This window comes from Panthera onca, chromosome E2, assembly GCF_046562875.1.
Source record: "Panthera onca isolate mPanOnc1 chromosome E2, mPanOnc1 haplotype 2, whole genome shotgun sequence".
NCBI lineage: Eukaryota > Metazoa > Chordata > Mammalia > Carnivora > Felidae > Panthera > Panthera onca.
This window is the reverse complement of record NC_138353.1, coordinates 40543834-40567201: the sequence shown is the minus strand read 5'-3', so window position 1 is coordinate 40567201 and position 23368 is coordinate 40543834. Positions and strand designations below refer to the sequence as shown.

The window sequence follows — 23368 nt, the reverse complement described above, 5'->3', positions numbered from 1 at the left end:
TTGGCAAGCGATGGACTTTCAGATTTCTTGCAGGAAGCACAGTCTGTGTCGTGCTGTGCCCTGCAGAGGGGGAAGCCAGCAGTCTTTGGCATTAGGAATTGGCTGTGTATGCTTCAGCAACTGGGTCCCCTGATAGGAAGGAATGGTTTCCCAAACTGCTTTTTGTGTAGAACCTAATAAATAGTGTTGTCAGTTGTATAGGTCATCTTTGTGGGAGAGAGAAAAAGAAGGAATTTATATCTAACTTTCAAATCCGAAAACAAAGTAGAGAAAGATAAGGAGGGCTATAAGTTTACACTTTTGCAGTGATTTGGTTGATCATGAACTAGAATCTGTTTAATCCCTAAGAAACTTGCCAAGCTCACATGGAATTCATGAAAGCCCAGAGAAACTTCCCTTCTAACCCACTCCCGTTAAAATAAGCATTTATTTCCTTGTTTTTCATTCACAAGACTGAGCCCCTAACTTTTGCCAGGTCTCAGGCAGAGAAAACGAACAAAAGCAAACTGTTTGGGGGGTTGGGGAGAAAGCCAGCCGCATGGCGGCAGGGATCCCGCCCTCACTGTGGAAATTGTATGAAGATCAGAGCAATTCTGTTCATCCTTTAGAAGCCACAAAATAGCTTCATATTTTACTCACAAACTGCCTTATTCATGAGAAATGTATTAACCATCATTTCATGACAACATGTAGCTTGTTATGAATAACAAGTTCTGAAGACAGGTATATTTTTTCAAATTTTCCTGAGAAACACTGTGAACTAAAATCAAAATGGTCTTCCTGATTTGTACCTACAGGTACCCCCTGAGCCAAAATACTTGGTGTTTCACTGAGGTGCTGCAAATCAATTAGATACTTTCTGGGAAACTGAAACCAATACAAACATCTTTAAAAAGCACTGTGTTCTATCTTGCTTTGTGATTCTGAACAAGCTCCCCAGGCTTTGGTTTCCTAACAATAATCAAATTGGTGTTAACAATAATATTTAAATGACATTACTAATAATATCAGTATGAAAATGTCATTGCTAATCAATCAATATTATTATCAATGCCATTTGAATAAAGCTTTTTGGTGTATACTGGGTTTTCTCACATAGTAGGCAGAACCAAGGGCTTTTTAGCCACTTGGCTAGCCTTGAAGCCTACGAGAATGGCAAAAGCAAAGCTTCTCTCTTTTCACAAAGGGCATAATGAGGGCAGAGGTACTTCAATTAAGATGAAAGCTTCAGACATTGAGATGACATCAAGGGAAGGTAAGGAATTCATTGTTACAGGAAAATCAGATGTGGTCTTTGGGTGAATCCCATGTTATGAAACACAGAGCAGAGTCCAGGCACAGGATGGGTAGTCAGGAGAACTGGACGATGCCCTGGCCCTGTGAAGTGTGGAGTTAGGCAAGTACCGTCATTTCTCTGGGCTCTGTCAAAGGAGGGGGAAAACCTGAACATATGTAAGGTTCTCTCAATAGTCTAAGAAGCTTCATATTTATCAACCCGTCCTACCCACCTTATGCCTATGATCAGAATGAGAGCTTCTTCCTGACAGGCCACATCCCCAGACCCTCATGTGCCTCACAGAGTGTCTCATGGAAAGGTCTGATCAACAAATTGCTTATCGTAACGAAAGCCTAGAAACAACCTCAGTGTCCTTTGGAAGAAGACAGCTAAAATGAGATGATAGCATGCATCCAGTGGATGTAGCAGTCCAAAAGGTCACCTGAATTTACTGTTATAGGAAAACAGAGGTGCAGAGTGCCATTTGTGCACTATGGCACTTTATTGCATAAAAACAAATGAGGGCATTTATGTATCTGTACAGATATTCTAGCATATGCATAAACCGTATCTTAGATTCACAGGAAACTGGTAACAACTGTTGTGTCTGAGCAGAGAAACTGAAGGAGTGGGAATCAGAACTGAGAAGACTTACTTATGGCATAAATGTTTGTTTTTTATATTTTTATGTCATCTATGTTTCTTTCAAAATAACTTAATATATGTGCATATGTGTATATATTTTGCTTGTGTGCATACTCGTGTGAATATGTGCATATATTTTGTATGTGTGTATATTTGTGAGGGAAAGTATGACTCTTAGAATTTAAAAAACTCAGGATTCAGGTCTGAATGCTGGCTTCACCTCTCCCAGCGGTGTGACTTTGGCCAAGGCAATTGTCTTCTCTAAGATTCCATTTCTTCATTTGTAAAATGGGGGCAGAGCAGCTCCCTCTCAATGGTGTGTGTGTGTGTGTGGGCGTCTGTGTGGGTGTGGGTGGACAGCGTGCTGTGGCAAACGGTGTATGAATGAGACTCTGTTTCCCCACGGCATCCCTCATGGAATTACAAATCTTGGTTTCTCTTTCCCTAGCTTCATTCCGATATTGACTCTGGTGATGGGAACATTAAATACATTCTCTCAGGTGAAGGAGCCGGAACCATTTTTGTGATTGATGACAAATCAGGGAACATTCATGCCACCAAGACATTGGACCGGGAAGAGAGAGCCCAGTACACGCTCATGGCACAGGCGGTGGACAGGGACACCAACCGGCCGCTGGAGCCACCGTCGGAGTTCATCGTCAAGGTCCAGGACATTAATGACAACCCGCCCGAGTTCCTGCATGAGACCTATCATGCCAACGTGCCTGAGAGGTCCAACGTGGGTGCGTACATGAGGGGAGACCTGCTCCATCTACAGGCCTCGTGTCCCTGTTGGGGGTGGGGTGGGGGGCTGCTGCCCATATTCTCCCAAATCAAGAAGCAGAACTTATACCGCATCTTCAACGGCATATGACCAAAAAAAGTGTTATTTGTGTAGTTGAAGTTTCAAATATTTAAAATAGACCTGAGATTTTAATATCTAGTCTTCGAAAACATAAGTGTGGCAGAATGGCAAGAACCTGACGGGATGCAGGCAATCCTGGTTCTGGCGCTCATTAGCTATGCGACTTGGATCCAGCTCTGTCCATTTTCGCCTTAGTGTCCCTTTCTGTAAAATGGAGTCATAGTTTCTAGTCTTGCAGGATTAGAGGCAATGTAGTCCAGTCACTAGTGTGCACTGATGTCTAATGAGGAACAGTAATCGTAATATTTGTTGCATGTAGACATCATACTAATTGACTTACATGACATTATTGCATTTATTTTTTTGGGATAATCCATCTTTGTAGTGAGGTAGGTCCTATTTGACATACTTTGCAGATGGAAAGCCCAAGCCAGGAACAGGATGACTAATTTCTCGAAAGTCATCTGAGCTATTAAGTGGCTCCAGAATACACACTTAATCAGGACACTATGCCACCATCTGTTAGGATAATTTAGAAGCGGATATGTCCTTTCATCATGCCTGAAGACACTCTGCATTGTCAAAGGATACTTCTCTCAAGGATTTCTTCAACGAGCCACCTTTTCCTGGCAGCAACTTTTGTCTGGCTTTATAGAATGCATTCATTTGTGGTCTTTTGAGAAATATGCCTCATATTAAGAAAGGTTTGTCTTTCAGACAGTGATCATGGCTGCTCTGGTCAGGGAATGAGTCTGATTATATGAATCAGAGATTTTAGAGCGCAAATGAACTTAAGAATCATCAGGGCCAAACTGCCCATTTTACAGATGAGAAAACCAAGCACCAAGAATGGGAAACAACCTGTTCAAAACAGTTAGATGCAGAAGGTACCCTAGGGCCCTAAGCTCTTTCCACTTTGCATGTAGAACCTAGGATGTGGATTTTTTTAAGCACCACCCCCCCCTTTTTTTCCCTCCTCCAGATAAAGTTGGGCTTTTCTCATACTTTATGAAGGTGGGGCTGAGTCACTTCTTGCCTGTCTCCCCTGGCCGTGACCGGTCCCTTAGTTTTTTGGTAATCGCCTAGTGATTTTAATGAGAAAAATCCAACAGAAACTAAAGCATTAAATAGGGGACTGTAGCATGAGCAACTGAGCCAGAAGGCAAAGCCTGCCATCAAAAAGAACACTCCAGAGAATTCACATTGTTCTCACCTCTGGGAGCTCCTTGATGCTTGGGACTAACACCCAGGCTTTCCATCACGGCTTCCGAGAGTCAAACCTGGTGTCACAGTACCGGGCTGCTGTTATGGCAGTGGCCCTGACGAGCCAGATGGCGGTGGCCCTGACGAGCCAGGTGAACTGTCACATAGTTCTCATTTTGTCATCTGTAAAGTGAGGATAATGTAAACTGTGACGAGGGTTAAGTAAAATACAAAAGAGTCATAATGGACTGAGTGCAGTTCTAGAAACAAAGGAAGCATAACAATGTAATGCTTTCCCTAGCTCAGTCAGAATGATGCAGGCTAGGCCTATTCTCCTTCATAAATGTCCACTGCCTAGAATAGTGCCTGGTCCTATGGGAAGAGCTTGAGAAAAGTTGTTTGCACGAAATAATGAGTTACAGAAACGTAATGAGGAAAAAAAAGCAAGATTTCCTTTTATACCATGTAAAAATCACTGACAGTTGTAAATTAAAGGGTCGTCAGAAGCTGTGTCAACGGGCTGCCTCACCTCCCACCCAGGACCTTGCCCCTCTGCTGGAAATGTCAAGGAAAGACCCTGGGTTTGGTTGGTTGCTCGATGGGGGTTAGACTAATGACTCTGGCAATAATCTACTTTGCAAAATAGGATTGTAAAATTCCTACCTCTCACACCCAGTTTCTCAAAATATAATTGCTGTCAAAACGAGGAGCAGAGGGGATGGATGCTGGTGGAACACAAGGAACGTGCCCCGAAAGTACCTGGTGCAGGGAGGCTCTAATTGCCGTTTCCCTTCCCGGGCATCTCCCCCCATTCTGTAGTTCAGTGCTTTGTGCCCTCAAATCCTGGTGACCATCAAAGAACAGAGGCTTTTCTAGGAGAAACGGAATCCCGTCTTCCTTCATTTCCCTGGTTTCCTTTCCTTCAGACCCACAGATGTCTTAAGGGTGGTTTCTATTAAATAACTACCAGACCCGTTAGAGGTGGGAAGATGCAATTCTCATGTCATCAGGGAACAACATTCTGTACAATATTTATAGCCATAAATTCATTAAAATGCAGTATTAGAAGCTATTTTATTACATGCAAAGCAACAATAAAATGATGTATTTATTGCGCTGCTACAGATGGAAGACTATACACTCTGTCCTTACACAAAAAGCAATTCATCACTAATTATCTTTTATTTTACTCTTTGGGAAGATTGTTATTTAATTATTTGATATACTGAACATTTCAGTTGCATGGGTCTTAGAATGTTTTTGCATTAATGTTCATATTGTTATTTTAACTACTAAGCAGAGCACGATGTACTATGAATATAGAAAGTTCATTTTTAAGCTATGGGAATTTTTTTTAAGGAAGGAAAGAGGGAAGGAAGAAGAGGAAGAGAGGAAGGAAGATTACTTTACATCTGAACCCCTGAAAACAGAGCATGTTAAACAATTATGGGGCTTTTCTCCGTTTTTAAAGTTAAGATGGAACTTTGTAAACTGGAATATAATTCAAAAAGCTGAAGGGGTGTTGCTAATGGATTTATTTCATTTTTAAGGGACATCGGTAATCCAGGTGACAGCTTCAGATGCAGATGATCCCACCTATGGAAACAGCGCGAAGTTAGTATACAGCATCCTAGAAGGACAACCCTACTTTTCAGTAGAAGCACAGACAGGTACTGTGCAGTGTTGTTGGGATCTGTGACACATTGTAAATAAGAAGTCCAGGCCTGCTCAGTAAACCTATTTGAGTCTTAGTTTTCTCAAATGCAGGAAAGGCCACCTTACAGGATTGTTGAGAGGATTAGACGCTGTGCCTGCATGTGCCTGGATATGGTTAGCATCCAATGAACCTTATTTATTATTGTTTCTGCCTCTATGTCACCATGTCACAATAATAAATATAATCTTAAAATACAACTTTTATCTTAAAATCATATCTTACATTTTTTTGTTGTTAATGTTTGTTTATTTTTGAGAGAAATAAAGAGCGCGAGCGGGGGGCGGGGTACAGAGAGAGAGGGAGACACAGAATCAAAAGCAGGCTCCAGGCTCTGAGCTGTCAGCACAGAGCCCTATGCGGGGCCTGAACCCACAAACTGCAAGATCATGACCTGAGCTGAAGTCAAGACGGTTAACCGAGACACCCAGGCAGGCCATCAAGATAAATTCTTGAGAAACATGCATTTAAGTTGAACATGTAATTTAAGTTGAATTTTAAGAGATGATTTTAAGGGGCATATGGGTGGCTCAGTCAGTTAAGCGTCTGACTTTGGCTCAAGTCATGATCTCACAGCTCCTGAGTTCGAGCCCCACGTCAAGCTCTGTGCCAACAGCTCGGAGCCTGGATGGAGCCTGCTTTGGATTGTGTGTCTCCCTTCCTCTCTGCCCCACCCCTGCTCACACTCTCTCTCTGTCTCTCAAAAAATAAATAAATGTTAAAAAAAAATAATGCTCAGGTGTGTTTGGGATGCGGCACATTCCCCCCGCTGCACTTACAGATTCCCAATTGGTGTCACCCAAAAAGAAGACTTCACAGTTCTTACAGAAAGCAAACAGCAATCCCAAAAAGTGAAAACATGTAGCCACCAAAACCACAATGGTCCACTTCATTTACACCAAACTTTATTCTAGGGTCCTTTCATTAGAATAAACACTGAAATACTGTGAAAGTTCCATTCTATAATATCACCCCCCAAACTGCTGCCTTTTCCTGTATATTTGAAAGACATTTGCAAATAATCCACATTTGTTATTATAGCTAAATTGTATGAAATACAAATATATATTAATATGTATACACAGGGTCTGCCAATCAGATAAGTTGCCCATTTACTAGATATCACTTCCACTGACCTACGTAATTATCTATTTGTAGCCACTTTGCTTCAGAACACAGTCTATGGGGCTGTGTGGCTATGATTTCATAGAAGGCATTTGCCTTTCCACATTAACCAAGGATAAATGTGGGATTTCATCTAGATTTTTGAGATGTTGAAAACTGATGGAGGAACTCCAATTATAACCTTATTTTTTTCTCAAGGACTCATGGTTAGGAACTACCACTTTGAACATACCAAAGTATTTAACAGATAAGGAAAACAAGACTCAGTGAGTTCAAGGGTGCTGTTGGGAAATACAGACTAAGAGAGGGACAAGGGTGCTTTCTTTATATTTCCAGTATAAATGTTACTATATCTACAGAGAGGAAAAGCTTGCACATGTTCCCAAGAGATTTAAGTGAGCATGGTTTTCATACAAATTATGTGCTAATCTCCAGGGATCATGTAGAATTCAATCATTAATTTACCCCTGTGGTCAGTGATGGGTGATAGTACAACAATGTTTGTGTATGCATTGTGTGTGTTTTTAACTTGTTTGGCTTACTCCTTTAAAATTTAATAATTACATTTTAATGTATTGCTTGGAATATATGCCACCTACATTTAACCTAATATAGATCATAAAAACATTTCCAAGGGTTGAATGCTGGGATAGACTTTCAAAAGATTCCCCTGGTAATTCAAAAGTGGGGGTTTAGTCATGGGTATCCATGCAATGGGCCCTCCAATATTTCAGCCTTTAGGATCTTGAAATGTTATGCCTGAGAATTTTAGAAGCTTATTTATTTATTCTTAAATAAGCTTATTTAAGAAGCTTATTACTTGCGTTTACAATGCAACATATAAAGCATATATGATTATGATGCTATACGAATAATTATGACAATTTGCTGAGAAAGACCACTATATGGTGCTCCAGGTATGGCTACTTGTCATTCTAATTATCATGTCAAAGTGACTCTTCTGCGAGGGCAGGAGCTTTTTTATTCCTCTCTGCTTCCCCTGTGCCTAGAACTTTTTATGTTTTAATGTTGTTACCAATGAATACGTGTGGTGTTTCCCACTCATGGATCCAGGTATCATCAGAACAGCCCTCCCCAACATGGACAGGGAAGCGAAGGAGGAGTACCACGTGGTGATCCAGGCCAAGGACATGGGTGGACACATGGGTGGACTCTCAGGGACAACCAAAGTGACGATCACACTGACCGATGTCAATGACAACCCACCAAAGTTTCCACAGAGTAAGTAGGTGGGCTTGGCTTTCACGTTTTAATGGTGCCATGGCTAGCCCTTCTCCAACCCATTTCTGCTTTGCTCAGCTTTCACGAAGAAATCTAGAAGAATGAAGTCTCTTTATCGTTCATGCAAAAAATGAAAACATAAAGAATACAACAGCAACATAAAAACTGAAGGTGCAGTAAAGGTAGAAGGAGGGAAAGGAGATGTAAAAAGTTCCACAACTCTGGAAACAGAAAATCTATTTTGCTAGGTATTTCACTAGATACTGGCTCTGCGATCTAGTAATTAATTAACCTCTCTCTGTGTCAGTGTTCTAATTTCTAATCTGGATGTAATAGTACTGAATAAGTTACCTGTTGCTTTAAAATAGAGTGCCCCAAACCTCTGTGATTTAAAACAATAATAATAATTTATTTTTTTCATGAATCAGTCATTTGGGCAAAACTTGGAGGAGACTGCTTTTTCTTTGTTTCCATAGCTTCAAGTAAGGATGGCTTGACTGAGGTCATAAGATCCACTTCCAAGAATGTTCACTCAAATGTCTGATGAGCTCATGTTGGCTGTTGGTTTCTATCCATGTGGGTCTTGCCAAGGAATGGCTTGGATAGGTTCTGAAAGTGGGAGCCCCAAGGATACCAAGCAGAAACTGTATTGTCTATTGTGACCTAACTTCAAAAATCACATGGCATCATTTCCATAAGACTGTCCAAATTTAAGTAGAATTCTTGTAGACCCCATCTTTCAATGGAAAGACTGTCAAGGTCATGTTGAAGGAAATTCATGTGGGATGGGAGATAAGGCTTGGGCCATTTTTGGAGAATACAGTCTTCCACAGGTCTTATTGGAATGTTGTTATAACTAAATCAGCTAGTATAAAATCTTATAATACCTGGCATAATTTGTCACAAATGTTAGCCATTATTATTATATGAGGGATTGTGGTCCTTCTACAAAATTGGTAAGGTTACTGAAGGAAATAAAAGAAGATGATTTTGAAAGGTTATTAATCATCATAATTACAACAACTTCCATCATTTAATGAATAGTAATTGCTACTGGTTATCTTGACAAGAGCCTACATTTTAGATAAAACTAGGTTTCATAAAAGGTGCAGTTAGTGCGCATAGAATGTAGTAAAGCCACCCCCCAAAATAATAATCCAGTTAAAAATGGGCAGAAGCTGGGGTGCCTGGGTGGTCCATTCAGTTAAGCTTCTGACTGGATTTCAGCTCAGGTCATGATCTCATGGTTTGTGAGATCTAGCTCCGAGTTGGGCTCTGTGCTGATACCACAGAGACTGCTTGGGATTCTCTCTCTCCCTCTCTCTCTGCCCCTCCCTGACTCTCTCTCTCTCTCTCTCTCTCTTTCAAAACAAATAAATAAACTTTAAAAAAGTGGGCAGGAGACAGGAAAAGACATTTCTCCAAAGAAGACCTACAGATGAAAATTGCTCAATATCATTTATCATTAAGGAAATGCACATTAAAACTATAATGAGATATCACTTGATACTGGCCATAATAGGAAAAGTCAAAAATACAAGAAAGAAAAAGTGTTGGTGAGGATGTGGAGGAAAAGGAACCCTCATGCACTGTTGATAGGAATGCAAACTGGTGAAGTTAACTGGAAAAGAGTATGGAGGTTCCTCAAAAAGTTAAAAATAGAACTATCCTACAATCCAGTAATCACACTCCTGGGTAGTTACCCCCAAAATATAAAACACTAATTCAAAGGGATAAATACACCCCTATGTTTATAGGAGTATTATTTATAAGAGCCAAATTATGGAAGCAGCCCAAGTGTCCATGGATTGATGAATGGATAAAGGAAATGTGGTATGTATATATATATATAAGGCAGTATTATTCAGCCATAAAAAAAGAATGAAAAAGGGGCACACCTGGGTGGCTCAGTCAGTTAAGCCTTTGATGTCAGCACAGGTCATGATCTCGTGGCCCCATATCAGGCTCTGTGCTGACAGCTCAGAGCCTGGAGCCTGCTTCGGATTCTGTGACTTCCTCTCTCTTTGCCTCTACCCTGCTCATGTTCTGTCTCTCTCTCTCAAAAAATAAATAAACATTAAAAATTAAAAAAAAAGAATGAAACCTTGCCATTTGCAACGACATGGATGGAGCTAGAGAGTATAATGCTACGCAATATAGCATATTGGAGTTCAGATAAGTCAGTCAGAGAAAGACAAAGGGGAAAAAAGAGAGAGAGAGACAAACCAAGAAACAAGAGTTTGTTCTCTTAACTATAGAGAACAAACTGATGGTTATTGGGCAGGTGGGGGGAGTAGATGGGAGATGGAGATTAAGGTGATGGAGATTAAGGAGTGCACTTGTGATGAGCACTGGGTGATATATGGAATTGTTGAATCGCTATATTGTACATGTGAAACTAACACTGTATGTTAACTATACTGGAATTAAAATTAAAAATAAATAAGTAAATAAAAAAGAATGTAGCAAAGCCAGAGCTTGAACATACATCTGCTTATATAGATACATAGATATAGACAAAGGTATGTGTGATCATAAAGATGCTGGTGCCACTAATCCACGGGTGTCTGGGGGATGTTTCACCACGAAAATGTCATCTTCACTAGACTAGGAGAGTAGCTGGTGGAACCTGGGAGTTTATTGTCAGAGGGATGGCAATTTTTGCAAATGAGGGAACAAGGAAGGCACACAAACATGGCCCCAGGAAGGCACGCCAGTCATTCAGAGGAATCCAAAGACAGCAATCTATGCAAGGAACACACTGAGATAGGATTACAAGGCAGTAACCAGTTCTCATGGAGTCCCAAAAGAGGTGAAGAAAGACTGCTTTGCCTGATTGGGCACAAAGTTCGGCATCTCCAATAAGCTTAAGGCTCATATAGCATTCTAAGAAACTACATGCTCCATTATCCACACTGCAGAATTGTTCGGTATGCTAGAAGGAAAAGGCCGAACAGGATTATTAGCATGCAGCCATTAATGCCTTTGCTCACATGCAGTCATATAGTAAAGTTATATTGCTATACTGCAGATGCTAGTTTCACTGCCATGAACTCCAATGAGATTTGGAGAAAACCAACTCAGAGCAGGTTTCTCTAAGCCTGCCTGTAAATTGGTAATTATTTACAGAGCTTATCTACAGAGACTACACCACCCAGTTGTCCTTGACTGTGCAGGTTCTGGCGTGATAAAGTTGAATATGGGTCCAACCTGAAAACATTCAAAGCCACATAATACAGATAAACATAGACAGCATACTGGAACTGATGGAATCCATAGAAAGGGGAAGCTAAAACTTACAAGAGTTGAAGTAACTTGCCCCAAACCACTCAGCTTTGAAGTGGAAGAGACAAAGTTCCCAACCCTTGTTTCTCCATATTGTTTCCCGTAGAATATTTTTAAAATGTGGAAATACAGATAAGATCATTTCAAATCTGGCTTCCCTACTGAAAAGCTTCCAGTGGCTTCCTCCAAGTTCAAATAGAACCATTCCACAATGGCCTTTTTACATAGATGGGCCCCAGCCTACCTATGTACCCTCACCTCTTCCAGAAGGCTCCAGCCACACTTGTCTTCTGGCTTCTGTATGTCTTCGACATGTACCTACTCCAGGGTTTTTGCCATTTCGTCTTTGCTTTGTCTGTAATTTTTATCCCCAGAGATTCATGTGATTGATTGTTCAGTCCCTTCTGATGCCTTCTTCTGAGGGATGTCTTCTCTGACCAACCAATTCCAAATCATTCTCAGTTCTCCCTCTTTCTTGTTCTCACACAGCACATGTAACACAAGTGTATACATTCGCACACACACACGACATATTCATATAGGCACTCTCACTCATGCATGCATATGTGTACCACACAACCACATACCCACTCCCGGACACACATTCACACATGAGTGATGGTGTGATCCCCTTCACACTCCATCACGCACTCATACACACAGTCACACATACTCACTGTCTCATTACCCTCTACCACTTATCCCACTTTATTTTCCTTCTTTCTAGCAATGACATCAGAGTATGTCATTTGCTTTTTTGTTCCTCTTCAGTGTGCCTCATTAAGGGAAGAAACTTGACGAGTCCATTTACTACTGAGTCTCCAGGGCCTAGAGCAGCACCTGGCATATATTAGGTTCCAAGTACATATAAAATAAATATATATGGACAGACCATACTGTGAGAAACCTTTCCAGATAAGGTAGTGCTTGATCAAATGGTGAAGGAGGCAAAGTAAGAGGAGAGTCACATATAGAATTAGTAGGCTCATGACCTTGATAAGGATTAAATTTGCATTTGATTTTTTAAAAAAAATATGGAGCCATGGGAGGTTCTCAAACAGAGAAGGAGGTTTTTCTGGGTACCTGGCAGTGCCTTGGAATTAATTCATGGATTGGCAGTGCCTTGGAATTAATTCGTGGACCACCTTGAAGACATGAAAAGAAGACTTTGCTCTTTGAATGTATAAAGATATATACATGGTCCTCAATCACTTCCTGATGAGAAATGTAACTGAGCATTGTTTTCCTTTCTTACTTGTGGCAGGTGACCCCACCACATGACCCTGGACCCCGATATTGTTTTATCATCCTTTGTAGAACACATTTTTTTGACAAGCAGGCCATGTGGGATCTTCTTTCTCAGCCATTCACTTCTTTCATGTTTTCAATCAATAGAAAGTTCAATTTCAAACCCTTTGAGAAATTTATTGGGATTCAATGAAATCTAAAGTCTTACAGCTGCCAAATAAAAGGGAAAATAAAAATAGATGTCTTCTTCTTCTAGGCGTATACCAGATGTCTGTGTCAGAAGCAGCTGTCCCCGGGGAGGAAGTAGGAAGAGTAAAGGCAAAAGACCCAGACATTGGAGAAAATGGTTTAGTCACCTACAATATTGTTGATGGAGATGGTATGGAATTGTTTGAAATCACCACGGACTATGAGACACAGGAGGGTGTGGTCAAACTGAAAAAGGTGAGCTCGGGTGAGGAATCAGGGGTGTCAGCGGTGCGGCCAGCTCTGTCAGGGCAGCACTGCAGGGGATGGAGAGCAGAAGGTTAAGAAAGGAGAATATGGGCAATGGGGGGCTAATCTGACTTTGCAGTTGAGCTCCCAGCTCTGGGGAGATAACAGAACTGTATCCCTTTCTGTTACTGCAGAGAGAGCTAGCAAAGGGGCTGGGGGGGATGTTGGCCGACTGCCTGTTAGTTTTTGTGTGATTTGGCACACTTTCCACATGGAAGGTAGATAGCTGGATAAATCTGGGTTTTAGAGAAACAGCCCTGAACATGGAAAGGGTTCCTCCTTTGGCTCTTCCAAGCTAACTGTTAATACAGGCTGTTCAGAACGTTTCCTATGTGAAAGTATCCAAGGGCCACCACATTGCTGGGCCTTCTGGGAAACTTGAGCCAATCCTCTGTTTGATTTTCTCTCAAAATTGCGCCTAAGAAACAACCACAATGGACCTTCCCCCCATAGTCAGGTGAACTGTCTCTAAAAATGTGTCCCAGAATTAACTCATAGCAAAGAGTTTATTGTTTGTCCTTGTTGTGTTCTGAAAATCTAAAATGTACTCAATACTAAATATAGGCTAGATGAAGCCTGAGCCTCTTACAAACATTTATTTTTCAGAAAAATCATACAAAGTAGATAGTATTATCCCAATAGGCAATAGTACCTCAATTTAATTACGAAGAGATTGGGACTCAGACAGATTAAATAATTTGACCCCGTCATAATCACACAGGTAGCAATTCACAGACGTGAAATTCAAGCCTGGGTATTCTGGAACAGCTTCCTATTCAAGATGTTTTGGGGACAGTTGGGCCAGAAAGATATTCTGAAGGTATCCAGAAAGGATTCACTTTCAAGTAAAGAAACAGTTACAGTATTTTCTGAAACGCCCCCCCCCCGCCCCGATTTAACACTTGAGAAATCAACACCTCTCCATCATCAAAGTGTATGGAGCATTAAATCTGAATTGGATGATGGGATTACCTTGGTTTTAATCAAGCATTCATTTTCAACTTCGTTTTGTAGCATGAATATTAAGCTTCTTGGTGTGATGGAAAAGATTGGACTGTAACACTGATAAAAAATTAATTTGAAGAATCAATAAAGAGGCCAGTAGCTGGAGAGCAGGCAGGGGTGGGGTGGGGGAAATTCCTGGGAGGAATCTTTTAGTTAGGGAAGCAGGGAGATATGTGCTGTAGGAAGCAGACTTTTCATAATACTTGGAAACATTGTTGGATTTGGGAGATATATTAGGGGACACAAAACAAAGAGAGGGTAGGGGGTGACTCTTTCATAAGAGAGTACGGAAGTTGGGATGAACTTTGGATAGTAGGAAAAGCCAACATTAGTACAATGAATTAGTGGCCATTGCAGCCTAATCATTAGCCATGAAGGGCTGGGGTAAGCACTCCCTCTGGTTTTCCTCTAGAAAAATAGCTGAGTGGGATGGCTGGGTGTCTCAGTTGGTTAAGTGTCCGACTTCAGCTCAGGTCATGATCTTGTGGTTTGCGACTTTCAGCCCCGCATTGGGCTCTGTGCTGACAGCACAGAGCCTGCAGCCTGCTTCGGATTCTGTGCCTCCCTTTCTCTCTGCCCCTCCCCACTCACATTGTCTCTCTCTCTCTCTCTCTCTCTCTCTCTCTCTCTCTCAAAAATAAACATTAAAAAATGTAAAGAAATAGCTGAGTGACTTGTGTGTTAGCATAGAGCTGTCAACTTACCTTGTTAATTAATATTACTATCTTTTCTGCTTGACACAGACATATGAGCTTTGGCATCAGCAATCCCTGCCTCCCACCCTCTGCTGTTCAAGTAATTGGGTAGTTGGTTATGCTAAGGTTGTCACCTGTTTTCAATGTATTCAGGGTATAAACACATACTGTGTCTCTAAGATCCTGAAACATTTAAATCACCCCATGGAACTCACACATCGCAAATGAGCTCTCTGCATATGATTAATTTGCACATTTCCCCCCAATTCAATGTGTTTATTCCAGGCAAAGAAACAATCTTCTACAAATCCCTGAAATTTAGGCTTAGAACACGGTAAGATGTTATTTCATTTGTAAAAGAATGTTTGCTTGAACTCGTAGTTCAGAGTTCTAAATGTCCACCAGGAAAAGAAGAGAATCTGGGAGGTGGTGAATTTAATAGAATAAATGATGGATCCTATGGAAGTCATTGTATATGTTTTAATAATATAAGAGAGTATGGAGAGATCATGGGCATATTTGTCTCTTAAAATATTCTTAAATGCAGCATTTTCATGCATTTCTTAATTCATTCACCCATTTTTCTGCCAGGAGTTACTACGTTCTTATCATTTGCCAGCAGGCCCCTTGTGAGAGGCTGGGCATCTAAAGTTGAAGAGACAGAGTCTTGGCTATAAGGAGGTCACTGTTTAACAGGACATTTAACTGAAAAGACAATGAAAATAGAGCAGGTTTTGTTTTCTCAGCCTGGGCACTATCAACATTTCAGGACAGATGCTTCTTTGTTGTCTGGGGCTGTTCTGTGCACTGTAGGGTGTCAAGTAGCACCCCTGGCCTCTCCTTGCTAGATGTAAGCACACGCACTACCCTACCCCACCTGTTGTGATGATTTAAAAATAGCTCTAGACATTGCCTCATATCCCCAGGATGAGGTCGAGCAAAATCACTCCCCAGTTGAGAACGAACTGTAATAAAGTGTGATAAAATCTATGAATATGGGTCATGAATGACTTCTTACAGGAGTAAAAGTTTACTTCTAGAGAAGTAGGAATTTACCTGATAGATAAGGAGAGGAAGGGCTGAGCGCTTGGATTATGGGAACAGGACACATTTAAGAAACTTGGATAAGTCAGTCTTGAGAGTTTTGAGATGGATGCTGTGGGACCAGTTGCAACAGTGTTGTTAGAATCCGAGGGGGAAGTTACAAAGAACTGAAGAAGGCAGAAGAGGTGAAGGTGAAGGTTTCAAGAGATATTTAGAGGAGGTAGAATCATTCACGTATTGGATAGTTTGGGAAGCAATAAATACTTCTTGAGTATTGACTCTGTGTCAGACACAGTAAGCGGCAGAGGTGTAATGGTGCATAAGAGAGAATCTGCCCTCGGGATATGCAGACAGTCTCTGTGTGGCTAATGGAAGAACCAGTGCAAAATAAAAATGAAACATGTCAGTGGCTTGGTGGACTGGGAGGAAAATCCAATCTGTTCATCGCAATGCCGTTGATCAAGTGGGCACCCATTTATTGCAGAACCTGGCACGGTTTCTGAGCTATTCCCTCTTAACCAAATAAACTCCTCATAAAGCAGTGTGAGAGCAGCATTAGAAGGCATTTTAAATATCCCCTATTTTAATAAAACTATTTTTATGTCTGATTATTTTTTATATTTTTTGTCCACATGTATATACATATGGATATATAACATTTGACACAGTTGCAATCATAGAGTGATCTGATTTGCTAATTTAATGTCACATCATAAACATTTTACATGCTGTTATATAATATACATAATCATTTTTAATGACTACATAACATCCCATCCTATTGATGGGCCATTATTTCCTTAATAAAATCTCACAGTTGGATTTGGTGTTTTGTGTGTATGTTTCCCTGATTAGACATAAATAACCCTTTATTATTTCTGACAAACACCAGGCATTTTTGAATGTTGTTTGTTTGGGTTTTCTGTTGAATTAATCCCTCAGGGAGAATTCTCAGAGGTCGGATTAGTAAACTGAGGGGTATTAAGATTTTTATGGTTTATGTAGTGTGTTGCCTCATTTAGCTTTATTTCAACTACTCATCGCATGGGTATAAATGTTCACAGGGGAAACTACCTTAAATCTTTTTTGGAAAGAGTCAAGGTATAAATCGTAGGTAAATGCTTAAAGGTTATTCATCCATCGGACCTGCTCCCCATTCTGACAAAAAACTGGTGTAGATGATCACTTGTCCCTGGGAGTGGGGAATCAAAAGTCAACAAGACTCAGCAGAGTCCTTTGGAGTGCTCCCCACTTAGCAGGGGCGAGAGATGAGGGACTTCAGAAAGGCAGCTGAGAAAAGTTGAGGATTTCCCAAGGCAATGAGGATTGCCAGAAGACTCGGTCAAATCTCACCGAACTAGGAAAGGGCATTCCAGACAAATGTTGGCAAGGATTTGAGGGAGTTTTGCTTGGAATCTGAAAAGATCGGTCAGACTGCAGTGTGACTCTATTAGCCTCAACGTCATCAGTGCTTTCCACTGGGAACATGGCTCAGGGCTCTGGGTCCCTACCCATATGCCTAAATCAAGTTCAAAAAAGGTCTGCTCTAAGAGCATCAAGAGGCTACCCGACATTAGAAAATTTCTCCTTACCTGGCCTCAGAACTATCATATTCTAGTTTTGTTGTTGTTGTTGTTGTTGTTTGTCTAAAAATTGCAGAGATGTTTGAGAAATTGCAGCAATCTCATATCTGGAGCCCATAAAGAACATCCCTTTCTGCTGCTCAGTAACCCAAAGAGGGGTTACAGGGTTGCTGCTGAGTCCCAGAATGGTGCATCAGCTGTATGTGATTCTACTTCAGGAAAAAGAGTGTTCCCTGAGCCGGGTGGGCAGATGATGGGAAAACTTTGAATGTGTTTCTCCTTCCCGAAAGTGAAATCATCCTTAGTTTTGAGCTGTGTAGAATTAGGTCAGGACTAAACCCTGTGCCTATGTGCCCATTCACAATAAGTGTTTGCCAGGCAGTTGACAACAGCATGGCAGGCAGATGCTAACCTTAAAAGACCCAACTTTTTCCAAACATTTGGTCGTTCAGCATCATCTGGAGTGCTAATTAGAAAGTTCTATTTCTGAGGCATCAGAACTTGTTGCTGGACCACTATTTTACTTTTCACCTTTTGCTGACTGATTCACTGTGTCTCATCTCATTCAGACCCTGGGAGTGTTTACCGTCAATTTCTCCAGAACTGCAGTCGTTCGAATACTTCTTAATTTTTTTTTGAATCTGTGTAAAATCTATACTGTTGATAATTTTTGCCCTTGAGGGGGCTCCTTTTAAACATATATGCATTTTTTTAACAAGGAAGTGTTATTCTCATTGGCCTATATGACTTGCCACAAATGGAAGATAACCTAGAAATGAACGCAAGCAAAACAAAACGATGCTATTGCATTCTAGCTCAACAGTTGAATCAGTGCCTCTCAAAAGGAGATTAGGAAGCATATCATATATGTTAAAAAGTAGCATATACTGAGGTATACTGATGTATCCCTGATGTTTTTAGTAATGGAGGAATTAGAAAAGGAATAATAGTATCAATAAGTAACTTAATAAGTAAGTTAATGTCATTCAACAAATCCATCCACCGAAATTACCCATAAACCACTTGAAGTCATTTTAAGGGCCAGTGTTGGTAAGGATCACAGACTTTGGGAAAGGGTCAGAAAATTAAAAATTAAGCTATCAATATGATTAACCCAGCTCTGTGTGTGTGTGTGTGTGTGTGTGTGTGTGTGTGTGTGTGTGTGTTAGAGGACAACAGCCATCTAACAAGACATACTTTTGCTGAAATTCAGTGGGTATTTTTATTATGAAGATTCTTAGAACTTTACAGAATGGGCTACAATATTTGCTTTTGTAGTGTTTTAATTTCTTTCCTTAGATGATTTTGGTGAATGATTTGGACAGCCTTATTGTTGTTATGTAGAATGAAGTTCATTTTCGATGATGTGGTCCTTCTGTGTCTATTGTGCTCCTGGAATTACCCATTAAGCACATTCCAGATTTCAGCAGTTGATTTGTCTGATTTTCTGACCAAATGGCTCAGGTAATTGGATATTGAATAGACACTGATTTTTCTCCCTTTGAGGAACTATTCACTCTGCCCTGTAAAACAATCCGGTCTTTTTCTTCCATGATTCTTTCAAGGAACCGGTTGCCAATCATGTCTTCTTTCTTGCCAGCCTGTAGATTTTGAAACCAAAAGAGCATACAGCTTGAAGGTAGAGGCAGCCAATGTGCACATCGACCCGAAGTTCATCAGCAACGGGCCTTTCAAGGACACTGTGACGGTCAAGATTGCAGTGGAAGATGCTGATGAGCCCCCCATGTTCTTGGCCCCAAGTTATATCCACGAAGTCCAAGAAAATGCAGCGGCTGGCACTGTGGTTGGGAGAGTGCACGCCAAAGACCCCGATGCTGCCAACAGCCCGATAAGGTACAGACATTTATTTAAGAGCCCGGGATGAGGAATTTTAGAGGAAAGACGTTTCAGGAAAGTCCTGAGGGAAGCACATCCTTCAGTTTCAAAAAGGATCCAAGATGATCAGGTTCAATGCAGTGTAAACAAGACTACGATTTGGAAGATGTGAATTCTACTTCCCGTCTGTTACTTTTTGGATGAGTTTGTTCAAACTACATAATTTCTGTCTGCAGCAGACTTCCCAGTGTACACGGTGGTGCAATGCGTAGCAAGGCTTGTCTCGGGGAACCGTAGCGAAGTATGGATAAGGACTGTGAACTAATTATAGTCATTACAATTTATGGAACACCTTTCCATGCTCCAGTTACTCCATTAGGTATGTTAGGCAGATACTCTAATGTATCCTCTCAATTTTATTCTATAGGAATTTTCACTTAAATTGAGGGGACATGGTCAAGGCAAAGTGACTTGCCCAGAGCGACACAGCCAGTGAACAGGAGGCCAGGAGAGCAAGCTCTGTCTAATGGCTACAGGGCACTTGGAAGAGATAACAGAGGGCCACACAAATTTGGGGTGCTTTTCTTATTATGATATCTTTGTGACTTAGAAAAACTAGCTAGAAAAATGATTCAGAAGCCTGCCTTCCCCTTTCCTCAACCTGTGTTAGTGACCAGTGAGGCTGATGAAGATGATGAAGGACATGAGGAGGTGAGGAAGATTGTCAGCGAAGAAGGCTTGTCACAGATCCAAGCTATGTACAGGGCAGAAGGGCACAGCTGCCTGAAACCTGCCTAGGTGTCGGATCCTAGCAGGTGTTTATTCATCCATGGCCCCTCTGTTACTTCCTGTATTACCTGGACTTCTTCCCTGCTTCAGCCTGGTCTCCCTGCCTCCAGTTTCTCACCCACCCTTCTTTTGTTCTCTAGCCAGATTGAGCATTTTAAAAAAAATATTTTATTTTCAGTTTTGAGAGAAAGAGAGGGCATGCGCATGAGTGAGGGAAGGGCACAGAGAAGGGGACAGAGGATCTGAAGTGGGCTCCCTGTGGTCAGCAGCGAGCCCATTGTGGGACTTGAACTCATGAACTGCGAGATCTTGGCCTCAGCCAAAGTCAGATGCTTACCCAAGTGAGCCACCAGGCGCCCGCAGATTGAGCATTTGTAACAGCACATCTAAATATCACATCATACTCCACACTTGAGTTATCAGTGATCAAATTGTTTCCCCCTTGCTGCTCCCATGAGAATAATCCCAACTCTCTTATTTAGTGGCAGGCTCTTCTTTGCACCCCTCCACCCCGGTGGCTGCCGTGTCCTATTCATCTCTTTCATTTTCCATCTATTCCCTCTTGGCATAAGACTCTCCATTGCAGCTGGACTGGGCCACTTCCCATTCCTGAGGCAGAACTTGCTCTTTACATGTTCCTGCTTCCCACCTTTACATAATCTCCCTCCAGGTGGGAGCTCTGCCCCTCCTTCTTTCAAACTTGCTACACGGTACTCATTTTTCCCACTTCCACTTCAGTGTCACCTGTTCTAGAAATTCTTCTGGGACACCCGACTCATGGATCAGATGCAGTTTCCACCTCACAGTGCTCACTGTGCAAAATCACAGCGACACCTTATGCTGTGTGCTGTCCTTGGCACACTCAAAGGGGGGCTGTCTGCCTGGTTCTGGGGTTGGTAAACTGTAGCCCTTAGAAAAGATCCAGCTGCCATCTGCATTTCGCAGAGCCTCTATACTGTTTTCCATAATGGCTCTGTCTTGAAGAGATATTTTCACTCCCATGTTCACTGCTGCATTATCCACAATAACCCAGACATGGAAACAACTGCAGTATTTGTCAATGCCTGAATGAATAAAGAAAATTAGACTTAAAAAGAAAAGGGAATCCCATCATTTGTGATAATTTGGAGGACTTTGGAGGACATTATGCTAAAAGACATAAGTCAGACATAGAAAGTCAAACATCGCATGATATTACTTGTAAGTGGAATCTAAAAAAGTCAGACTTTGAGAAACAGAGTGTAGAATGGTGATTTCTAAAGACTGGGGATGGGAAAATGGGGAAATATTGGTCATACGGTACAACTCACAGTTATAAAATAAATAAGCTCCAGACATCTAATGTACAGCCTGGTGATTACAGTTAATAACGTATACTTGAAGTTTTCTAAGAGTCCATTTTAAGTGTTCTCATCACACACGACACAAAATGGTAACCATGAGAGGTGATGAATATGTTAATTACCTTGACGATGGTAATCATTAGACAAGGTACACTTATATCAAAATGCCACAATGCCCACATTACATATTATTTGTCAATCAAATCTCAGTAAAGTAGAGGGAAAATAGGAAACAAATATGAACATGAAAACAATTACCACGGACAGTGGAGTTTTTCTATTGACACCAAAGAAAATGCTGAAAGGGCAGGAGGAAATCCCAAATGAAAATGTTAGTTGCCTTTAAATCCTTGAATATCCCTTTTAGGAGAAAGGAAGAGAATTATCCTTTAATGAACATCTTCTCAGACCCAGACAATGTGTTGCACTAAGTTATTTAAACTAATCCTCAGACATCCTTTGAAGCCCTGACTACTTTAGGATGCAACAGATGGAAGTACTGAGGCTCAAAGGGATGATGTGAGTTCTTCGGTCCCACAGCCAGTGGGTACTGGAGGCTGGATTTTAGTTCAGATCTGCCTTCGGTCCATTTTGAGCTTCTTACTCTAGCCAAACAGCCACCAATGGGAAGATTTCCCAAGAAGGTTTGAGTGTGGTCTTTTCTCTATGCAGAAAGATCCATTATGTCATGACTGAGTGTCAGTGTAACAACACTTTGAAACTACTCAAAAATGTCTGCGGTGTGGGTTTTAAATGAGTTAGGCTTGGCTAGGCGCATTAGCAACGTTTTGGAAGAGCAATGACGTAAAAACGCTTGGAACAATTGCTCATTTCCTCTGTGCCTCATGTCTCCAGGATCCACATCTGCGATTGGTTATTTGGGTCATGTTTTCAGTGGTGGCTGTTCTGTGCAAGTAGGCAATTTCCGTGTCTATAATTATCCAAAGATGCTCAGTACGGCCCTTGAACCAACCCCCCACCTTACCCGCTCAGTCCCTGTTCCTCAAAGAATTTATAGAACATTCAAAGCTTTTTATGCACTGTGTGCACTACCTGTTTTCCTGATTGTTTATCTTCACCTGTATGGGAACTTGTGTCCTTGGACTTGTGGGTAGGACACTATAGTGTCCAACAGACTCTTAGCTGCATGGAAATTTTGCAGATCTGGCTTTGCAGACTCTGTAGCATTAGACACAACTTTTCTTCACTGCTGCCTTTTTGAGACAGTCTCTCTTCTCACCTTCCTTGGCAGTAGTCTGTTCCTGCCTCCGACAGCACCACCCTGGGGTCTTCACTGATGTTTGATCCCTGTCCAGGTAGTGGGAGCTCCCTGAGATGCATGCTTTTGACCTGGATCTTTCTCTCTCTGTCCTCTCATCAAGAGCATTCCTACCCAGGCATGGCTGAATTAAGGCTCCAGATTCTCTGCCTTAGGGCTGATCTTTCTCCCTGATTCTGCTCTGCACCTATTCTGCTCTCTGCTGTGATTTTTCACACACTTGCCTTTTCCTTCTCTGGCTCGCTCATTTATTTAAACTTATTTTTGAGCTCATACTTACTGTGACATACTTAAAGTCTGACACCACCTTGATCCTGTGAAACTTGAGGGAGAGCTGACTTGTTACTCTCCTAACATGGCAGCCTATCTCTGGTGGAATTCTAATCTCTCTCCTTTCTGCTAAGCTGACTTTTTGTGTTTCTCAATGTCTCCCTCTCTCCGACATGACATTCAAGCTAGAAACTCTCTGGGACTCTCCCAGCCTTCCAAGTATCAGCTGAGTCCTAATGGTGCTATCTTCATCACACAATCTTGTGTTCCTTCTCACTCCTATACCAGTGCCTGTGTCCCCAACACCTCATTTGGATGCTAAATCTCTCGGCACTTCCTCCATTCTCTCTTGCTCAGACCATCTTGCCCACCCTACCTTATTAATCACCCTGACAGCCTGATTCCATGTATTGTTCCTCTGATCAA

At 41.4% G+C, this 23368-nt stretch overlaps 1 protein-coding gene across 4 annotated transcripts in view; it reads left to right on the top strand.

The window, feature by feature from the left end:
* CDH11 (cadherin 11) overlaps nucleotides 1-23368 on the top strand; it is a 153144-nt gene that overhangs the window by 107357 nt on the left and 22419 nt on the right. For all 4 annotated transcript variants that reach the window (XM_060650608.3, XM_060650606.3, XM_060650607.3 and 1 more), the window contains 5 exons: nucleotides 2370-2664; nucleotides 5540-5659; nucleotides 7903-8070; nucleotides 12860-13047; nucleotides 19026-19279. In XM_060650608.3, coding sequence (XP_060506591.1) covers nucleotides 2370-2664; nucleotides 5540-5659; nucleotides 7903-8070; nucleotides 12860-13047; nucleotides 19026-19279 — 1025 coding nt within the window. The remainder of the gene's footprint in view (nucleotides 1-2369; nucleotides 2665-5539; nucleotides 5660-7902; nucleotides 8071-12859; nucleotides 13048-19025; nucleotides 19280-23368) is intronic.